This window comes from Myotis brandtii, unplaced genomic scaffold (assembly GCF_000412655.1).
Source record: "Myotis brandtii unplaced genomic scaffold, ASM41265v1 scaffold77, whole genome shotgun sequence".
Taxonomy (NCBI): Eukaryota; Metazoa; Chordata; class Mammalia; order Chiroptera; family Vespertilionidae; genus Myotis; species Myotis brandtii.
In genome coordinates, this window is record NW_005371082.1 from 3,601,093 (window position 1) to 3,610,839 (window position 9,747).

General features: G+C 39.0%; 1 protein-coding gene across 5 annotated transcripts in view; it reads left to right on the forward strand.

Annotated features, from left to right (window-relative positions):
* The window catches only part of NBEA (neurobeachin), a 776,030-nt gene that overhangs the window by 589,077 nt on the left and 177,206 nt on the right, over positions 1–9,747 (forward strand). For all 5 annotated transcript variants that reach the window (XM_005883142.2, XM_014530733.1, XM_014530734.1 and 2 more), the window contains 2 exons: positions 623–740; positions 1,062–1,164. In XM_005883142.2, coding sequence (XP_005883204.1) covers positions 623–740; positions 1,062–1,164 — 221 coding nt within the window. The remainder of the gene's footprint in view (positions 1–622; positions 741–1,061; positions 1,165–9,747) is intronic.

Sequence of the window (9,747 nt, forward strand, 5' to 3'; positions counted from 1 at the left end):
GCATATACTCCTGATTAGCCAATGAAAAGGGTAGCGGTCGTATGCTAATTACCATGTTTCTCTTTTGTTAGTGTAGATATTGTCTGTGACTGCTTTCATGGTACAGTGGCAAAGTTGAGTAATCATGCCATAAGGCCTGAAAATATTTACTATTTGGCCTATTACCAAAAATATTTCCTGTCCTCCAGCTTAGATCAATCATGATCCATCACCTGAGGTTGACCACATGGACACTTCAGGAATAACTAGGCTTTTGTTAAGCAAGGAAGGAGGAGGAAAGAAGATATTGCAAAAGAACCAACAGTTATTGACATAATTAGTTGGGTCACCTGGCCCAACTAATTATATACAAGATCAAAAAGTTAAAATACATTTTCTGTTTTAAGTCACAGGGTCATATTGAATATACAACTTTTTTGCTTCTTCATTTCCCAGTGAGCCAATTAAGATAATTAAGAAAGGTAGAATTTTGCAAATATATAGAATTAAATGATATATAATGAATTTAGGAAGATGATCCCTAATTACTGACTTTTATATAGCACTGCCTAAGATATTGTCAGACTAAGTTTTAGACAAATATTTTACTGATGGAAACTTCCTTTTAAACTATTTATTTTAGGTCCTTGCATACACTGAGGGACTTCATGGAAAATGGATGTTCAGTGAGATACGAGCTGTATTCTCAAGACGTTATCTTCTACAAAACACTGCTTTGGAAGTATTTATGGCAAACCGAAGTAAGTCTCCTTAAATATTTTCAAAGAAAACATGCTCATAGTTTAATGCTATTTATTTGCATGCTGTAATTCTGTCTCTTCTTTTTTCCCTGCTGTATTTCTCTCTGTTATATCCTCACTAAAATAATAATATTAAGAAATTAATATTTTTGGAAATATTAATCCTAGATTTATCATAGATAAAGTTATACAGAAAGGTGATTTCCAAGAAGATACATTACCTTTACAAATAAATGGTGATAAGCACTTGAAAATGATTTCTGAAATTGATGGTTTGCTCTCCTGTACTTTTCTAAATCATGATTTTACTTCTTTCCACAGCCTCGGTTATGTTTAATTTCCCTGATCAAGCAACAGTAAAAAAAGTTGTCTATAGCTTGCCTCGGGTTGGAGTAGGAACCAGCTATGGTTTGCCACAAGCCAGGTAATTATATCATGTTATACATTATCTACGGATTTTATAAAACATACTTCATTTTTAATAAGACAGAAATATATATAGGGTTATACCATTATGATTATTACTAGTGGCCCAGTGCACGAAATTATTGCACGGAAGGGGGCATTCCTTCAGCCCAGCCTTCACCCTCTCCAATCAGGGACCCCTTGGGGGATGTCTGTTATGCCCAGATTTCAAGACCTCCCACAGAACCACCAGGGAGCGCCAAGTCCGATGCAAAAGCATAGAGTCTTTTATTCAAGCTAGCTTGGTCTCTCTGCCTCCATTACTGGATGCAAGAGAGCCCGGAGTCTTGGAAGAACAAAGAATTAGAATTTATAGGGGTCGGGGGGTGGGGGTACACTCTGACCACTGATTTGGCCGATTCTGGTTGGTTGATTGAGGGCCGGGGGCTAGTGACACAAGGGCAGGGTGCAGCTAGGGTCTGGTTACACAAACTGATACATTTAGCTTTCCTGGGAGAGGAGTTAGGGACACAGCTATCAGTTCCGTTCTGTCCTTTCACTATCTGTTCCGTTCTGTCCTTTTTTTAGGGACACAGATATCAGTTCCGTTCTGTCCCTTCAATGTCCATACCTTCTCACAATCATGGACCACTGGCTCCTAACTGCTCACCTGTCTACCTGCCTGATCACCCCTAACTGCCCTCCCCTGCCGGCCTGATCTCACCCCCAACTGCCCTCCTCTGCCAGCCAATTTGGTTCCGATTGGTCGGTTTCTATGCCAGTCAGCATCTCTGGGCTTATCAATGGGGCCTGATAAGAATGGCGGGCTGATCAGCAGTCCTGGTGGAGGTCCTGAGAGAAATGGAGGTGTGGCTGCTGGCCCAGCCCGGAGAGAAAGAGAAAGGCAAGTGCTGACCAACAGCTGCCACACAGGCTATGGATCAGACCCTGCTTCTCTCTTCAGGCCTCTCTCCGGGCCTGATTCGCAGCCCCCTCAGCAGTCAGTGCTGGGTCACTGTGCCTGCAGCTGCAGCAGTCACTGCTGGGTCGCCATGGCAACCCAGCGCTGACTGCAGAACTGACTTCCGGTTGGTCTAGTCTCCAGTTGTGACAGACCCAGGGTTTTTATATATTAAGATAATTAGTTGAGAACCAAGGAATTTTCTTTCTTTGCAGGTTATTTGTAGGGAAAGAGCTTATGAAAACAACTATTTTAAGAATGACAGGATAGTTAAGGCATAATTTTATATAACATATAAAGGAGGAAGTAAAAAATTGATTGAATATAATAGCTAGTATATAATTAAGACATTTTGCTTGGTGATCTTCCAGGAAACATACCAAAAGCCTCATGATGTTTGTAATTGTAATGTAATAACATATAATTTGTTCTTATAAATGTTTCTTCATTAAAGTAATAAAACTTCTGGCATTTATTGAGATTTATAGTCATTAATTATGGTTTAGTTTTACCATTTCCTAAATTTTTCATCTAGGTATGTATGTATGTATGTATGTATGTATTTAACAGTACATGATTATATTTAACACACAACTTTGGTACAACCAAAAAGTAAAACACCACAGTAAAATAATAACAAAAAACAGGGCATTTTATTTGCAATGCGAAAGAAATGGTTAACATTTTTAGTCACAAGCAAACTCTTAGAAACCAGTAACAGAGACACTATAACCCAAGGAAACTGGAAAAAAGAAAATGAAATAATAAAAATGTTTAAGGATTTAACAGTAATAAAGAATAATTTCTCTGCAATAACACACTGTCACAGAATAAAAACACTGACATCTAATGTTTATCAGTTTTGAACAGTGTTATACAGTTTTAACCCTCAGAACTGAACACTGGGAAACAGATCGATGAGTATCTACAATTAGGGTGAAAGCTAATTTTGAATCAAAATATAAATTTTGAATATCCTTAGCCTGAGTAATTCCAAGTCATTGAAATTATTTCAACAACTTAGTTGAACAAATGCAAAGTGAGTTATATCAAAGCATGGTTAATGCAAAGAAAATATGTGGCCAGTATAAGCGCCCTTAAACACTACTTGCCTATCAATTTATCAACACAACCTAAAAAGGATGTGCACAAAATCCATTAATAGTAGATAATAGCATAGAGAGTACAGTCAATAATACTGTGATAACTATATATGGGGCATGGTGGGTACCTGAAATATTGAGGGAAAACTTTGTAAGTATAGGATTGTCTAACCACTATGCTGTGCACCTGAAACTAATACAAAATAATATTGAACGTAAACTGTAATTGAAAAATAAAAGCAGACAGTATATAACACTGGGGGGTACAATTAAAAGGAAAATAACATCTTGGTATTTTTAAAGCATTATTTTGAAATCTTATTTTATTGAAGACTAGAGGCCCAGTGCACGAAATTTGTGAAATTTGTGCATGGGTAGGGTCCCTAGGCCTAGTCAGCTATCAGGGCCAATCTGTGGGGCAATTGGCCTGGGGCCTGCGGGCTGGGGGCAGCTCTTGAGTTAAGCATCTGCCCCTTGGTGGTCAGTGCACTGTTCGGTCAATTTGCATATTAGGCTTTTATTGTATAGGATACTAATCTAAGTAGGAAACAGTAAATTTTGTGTATCATTAATATCAGTTAGTTAGTTTTGGGCTCTAAGTAACTGAATGAATGACTAAATGTGACTTAACAGATAGAGTTCTTTGCTTTTTAGTTTTTGTTTTTAATGTAAAAGATCTGGAGTTGCCAGTATTGGCTCAGAGGTTCAGAGATGTTAGAATTCTTAGTTGGCCTCATGTTCACAAAATAAGTACTACTACTCCAGACACCACATCTTCAGACAACTGCAGTAAAGCAGGAGAAAGACACAATGGATTCTTTTTAGAGCATTCATGTTTTAGGAAAGAATATATTGCTCAGAAGCCTCCTGCAATCTTTGTTTTAAGTCCCTTTTGGCCAAAATGGGTCACCTTCCCATTCCTAAAACAATCACTATCAACAGGAAGTGTGTTTATTGGCTTAGCCCCCAGAATTCAGGGAAAAATATGAACTTGCTATCCCCAACTTGAAAAAAATAGGGTATCTTTTGGCAATGAAGAAAGAGGCATCAGCTTTGGGTAGATAAATTAAGTCCCTGGGAATTATTGCACAGCGCTGCATGGATGGAAAGGAAAACTAATCTTCATCTGTCTCCCCTCAAGTAGGCTACAGTCATTTAAAAGACAGGGACTGTGTCTTATTATCCTTTTAATCTATAGGATCTAGCATAGTACCTAATTGTAGAGGTGTTTTTAAGTGCTATTCAACTGGAATTACCTTGTATTGTAGTGTATCTATTCTCTTTAAGCTTACAGTATAAGAGCAATTTACTGACATGTGTGCACATGCTCAGATATTTGCCAGTAGACTGACAAGATTAAATTAAGAAACTAGTAGATAATTAAATAGTTATATAAAATACAGGCCAAAAGAAAAAAGTGCATTTACTCTATCAAGGAAATGTAGTTAGTTTTGCAAGACTTGGTCTTATTGAATCTAAGCTGACTGATGGTAATCACTACTTCCTTTCCCTGGTGATTACAGACTATTTAATCACCAATTCAATAATTTTTTCAGGAATTGACATTAAGAACTCACAAGGAGTTCTATATCTTTTTAAAAAATAATCTGCCTCTTGGCATCTTTCCCAATGACCATGATTCTTCAAATATTACCAATATGGGTTTCTCAGTGACATGTGTGTGATTTCCTTCAATAGTCTTCAACTTGTCTGGACCTGAATTAATTTAAAACAACCAGAGCTCTTCTACTATCTTTGTTACCTATTATGAGTATTATTTCCTTTTTAACCACATTCAGTCTTTTTTACTTTTGGAAAATCATTATTCTTGATAGAAAAACTGGAAACAAAATAGATGTTCAGTAGCTTTGGTTCCACTGTTAGTACAACCACTCTATCTTAAAATATTGTTTCATTGTTTTTGGTTTTCTGACCAAACACTCAATTTGGTCAATGACCAAAAACTCATTCGTGGTTTCCTAATAATATTCTCAGAAATTCAGTTTGTATAGCAGAAGAGGGTTGGAGGAACACTACATTTGGCTTCATTAGGCCTGTTATTTACCCGCTGGGTAATAATAACAGAGCCAGGTAGTTGGTAGGAAACTCACCACATATTAATTGAAAGAATGAAAAGCACTAGGTAAGAGGAATGACACTTTCATCTGCTATAAAATTAGGGAAGTATCATTGCATAGAGATGTTTTATGAATGTCTTGAGGTCATAAAGTAAAAGCACTTTGTCAAACTGTAAACATGTATACTCAGGACAAATATATGCAATCATACACACACAGATATAGATAGATAAGCAGATAAATGGGTAGGTTGGCAGGTAAATAGATAAACACACATACCTCTATAAACTTATGTGTGTGATATGTAAGATCTTGTTATATTTAGCGAATTGTGAAAGAGAAGGATGATGCTGGCTCCTACAAGAAGCCTTCCTGCTTTATAGAACAACTAAGGGATGCATTCTTTGCTTTCCTTTCTTGACATTGAGTTTTGTCAGTTTAAGCAGAGTTTATTAAACTCTAGGAAACTTACCCTAAGCTAAACCCATAAAGAAACTTATTTATAAACAAACAAAAAATTATAAAATTCAGAGGCAGGTATTCTGCAAGAATAATTGACTTCACAAATCATTTAGGCTACTTCTTGGGCAAACCTACCAAAGAGATCAAGTTAGAAATCATATTGTTGCTTAATGGTTGAAGATTTAGAGTAAAGGGATATTTCCATTAAGCTGGCATAGCTTAATGAATGCCCTTTTAATTAATTGATATCCGTAGCTATAATTTATTGAACACTTTCCATGCACCAGGAACTATACTTAGTGTTTTCATTTATAAGTATTATTTCCCTTAATTCTTTTTTATAGGGGGTGGGGGCACTTATAAACAACAGGCATTTATTTCTCACAGTTCTGGAGGCTGGGAAATCCAAGATTAAGGAACTGGCAGATTTGGTTCCTGATGAGACCCGTTTTCTGGTTCATAAATGGCCATCTTCTCATTCTGTCTTCACATGGCAGAAGGGAGCTCTCTGCCCTTAATTCTTAAAACAACCACATTTTAAAAACAAGGGGATTTGAGAGGAGAGAAGACAGTGGCCAAATAGGCAGACCTTTCTTGCACCTCCTCCCAGGGCCAGACTAGAAATAAAACTAAAGTGGGGAACATACACCTGGAATTACCAACTGAGGGCCAGCTGAAGAGACTTATATCAAGGAAGGACAGAAAACACCTGGAGACCAGTAGGAAGGGCAAGGTCCTGAGAGGGCCTGCCATGGGCAGCAGGCAGGTCAGCCAAGAGTGAGGAGAGATCCCTATGGGAGGGGCTTTTCCCTTAGAAGGTAGAGGCCAGAACACCAGAACTGAGATCAGCAGCCCATGTAACAACCAGATGTAAAAGGCAGCAGGGCTACTGGCCTCCATGGAGTCTGGAGCCAGTATATTGGAGCCGGTTGAGAAAAAGCTTCAGTTCTGTTTTTTTTGTTTTTTGTTTTTTCCCCCAGAGTACAGGAGTTTTCATTTGCAGCTACTCACCCAAGGCTTTGGTGCAGGTAGGGTCATGCATACTTGAGATGTCTAAGGAAAGGCTGGGGTAGGAAGCATTGTGGCGGGTGTGTGTGGGGGGGGGGCGGTAGAGGGGCAAGAAGAGGTGGAAAAGCAGCAGTCAGGAGTTCTGCATTCAGTAGGTCATACACCACCAAACCGAAACAGCCATTTTTCCTGAGAGGATCTAGCCACTCCCAGAAGCCACAGCTCAGGAAAAGGAAAAAGCCTTGTCCTAGGTGATACAGCCAGCTACTCTCAGGAGCCCTGCTGGCCACACTCTGCATCTTGACCTTTGCAAAATGGAAATAGCTGCAGAAGCCAAGCCTATAGGTTTGAATAGCCTCAGGGAGGCTCTGTCCTGGGAACTATCCTGGGAAGCTGACTGGTGCCTCTACCACACTGGAGAGCTGATAGAAATTCCAGGATTCCAGCTGATCCCACTGGACTGCATACAAGAATCTCTGCCCAGCCAAGGGCATAGTAATTTTCTGGACCACTCACAGAGTAGCTCTTACTTTGCCTGAAATCTGAACATTACCTCCCCCTCATGGGAGGCGCAGAGGTCTAGACTCCTGATTCTACCTAAAGCCCTTTCACAAACAGACTTGTGAGTGATTAAAATTGACAGCTGCCTGGCAAGCGAAGGTGCTTGGAGGCAGAGCCCAAGGGAACCTTGGGAAGCTTACTGCCTCAGCCCTGTGCCCCATGCTGCAACAAAACTGCTTTAGAGGGAAGCTTGGCCTCTCCTGCGCACAGTCAAGTCCTGTGAAGACAGACACAAACTGTAGATCCATTGGAGCTTCAAGCAAGTTACTGAAAGCCAAAGGAGGACAGTTTCTGACAGTGGCTAGCACCAAAGTACCTCCTGGGAATCCCAGAATTGCAGACAGAATAGTCAGTGACAGTCAACAGAAGAGCAGGATCCAAAGAGTGCTTCCAAGAAGCACTAAACTTGGCTGAGATGAATGTTACCCCCCATCCTTTCCTTTTTTTTCTCTTCTGCTGATCTGCTTTATCTGCTTTATTGATTTGTTATTATTTTAGTCTCTCTTGTTTCATTCACATATCCAATTTTTTCTCTTCCCCTTTCCTACTCAATTTTTTTTCTTTTTCTCCTGCTTTCTCATCTTTGTTTTCTTTTCTTATTTTGAGTCTATCTACTTTCTTCTCTATTTTCCCTTCCAATTTTATTTTATTTTAAACAGCTTTCCTCCCCTACTCTTTATTCTTATTTTCTTTATTTTATTTCTCCCATCATATTCCTCCACCCCTTTTTTTGTTTTCTTTTCTCCTTCTATATTTTTTTCTTTTCTTATATCATTCTTGTTCTCTTTTATCTTTCCTAATTCTATGGTCATTGCTTTTGTTGTTGTTGTAGGGGTCTTTTGTATGTTCTTGTTTTGTTTCTTTTCTTTTATGCTTTGTTGTGTTGTATTTTGTTCTGTTCAGTCAGTACCTCTACAAGAACTCACACGATGTGATCTGGGGTGAGCCTCAGAGTCAGCCAGCCTGAGAGGAGATTCCATCCATGAATGGGACAACAACATTGAAGACCCGGTTACAATAGGAGAACCCAAATAACTCAAACAATGGGCTTTCCTAGAGTACCCAACTCAGGAGATGCACCACTAGGTCCCATGAAACACCTACTACATAAGACCACTCCACAAAGTATGGGCAGGATAGTAGTTTGATCTAATACATAGAATAAATACAATGGGACAGCAAATATAGGGAACAAAAAACAACAACCCCCAAATGAAAGAAAAGGAAGTATCAGCAGAAAAGGAACTAAATGAAATCGAGGCAAGCAATTTGTCAGATAAAGAATACAAAGTAATGGTTATTAGAGTTCTCAAACAACTTAGTAAAAACTACAAGCAACTTAATGAGAATTATAAGGAGCAGAATGAGAACTATACCAACATGAAAAAAACAGATGGAAACAATGAACAGCAATCAAGCAGAAATGAAGAATGACGTAGCTGAAATAAAGAACACTCTGGAAGGATTCAATGGTAGGCTAGAGAAGCTGAGAACCGAATCAGTGAATTAGAAGACAAGATAAACACACACACACACACACACACACACACACACACACACACACAAAACCCCACCCATTCAGAGCAGGAATTGGGAAAAAAATTTAAAATGCAGGAGAGTCTAAGGGAGCTTTGGGACAACATGAAACTTAACAACATTCACATCATAGGGGTAACAGAAGGAGAAGAATCCAAGCAAGGAATAGAAAACCTGTTTGAACAAATAATGACGGAAAATTTCCATAATCTGGTAAAGGAAAAAGTCACACAAGTTCAGGAAACACACAGTCCCAATCAAGATGATTCCCAAAAGACCCACACCTAGGCACATCATAATTAAAATAGCAAACAATAAAGACAAAGAAGGAATCTTAAAGGCTGCAAGAGAGAGAAAGAAAGTTACCTACAAGGGATCTTCCATTAAACTGCCAGCTGATTTCTCAATAGAAACACTTCAAGTAAGAAGGGAGTGGCATGAAGTATACAAAGCAATGAAAAGCAAGGAACTGCATCCAAGATTACTCTATCCAGCAAGACTATCATTCAAAATCAAAGGTGAAATAAAGAAATTTGCAGACAAAAAAAAAAGGCTAAAAGAGGTTATTATTACTGCAGAAATGCTAAAAGGACTATTTTAAGAAGAAATATATATAGAGAGGAATACAGGCATAAACAAAAAAAATGGCAACAAATAAGTACTTATTCTATCTAATAATAGACAAAGATTGAAATTAACCGTACCTCCAATACGCCTCCCATTGGCTAATCAGCAAGATATGCAAATTATCCGCCAACAAAGATGGCGGCTAATTTGCATACTGCAGGCAGATCCCGCTGCGCCGCCCAAAGTGAGATCCTGGCCTGCCGTGTCTTGGGAGGGGTGGGCAGGGTGGCCGGGGTGGGCGGCAGCAGGATCTGAGCAGCCGCTCG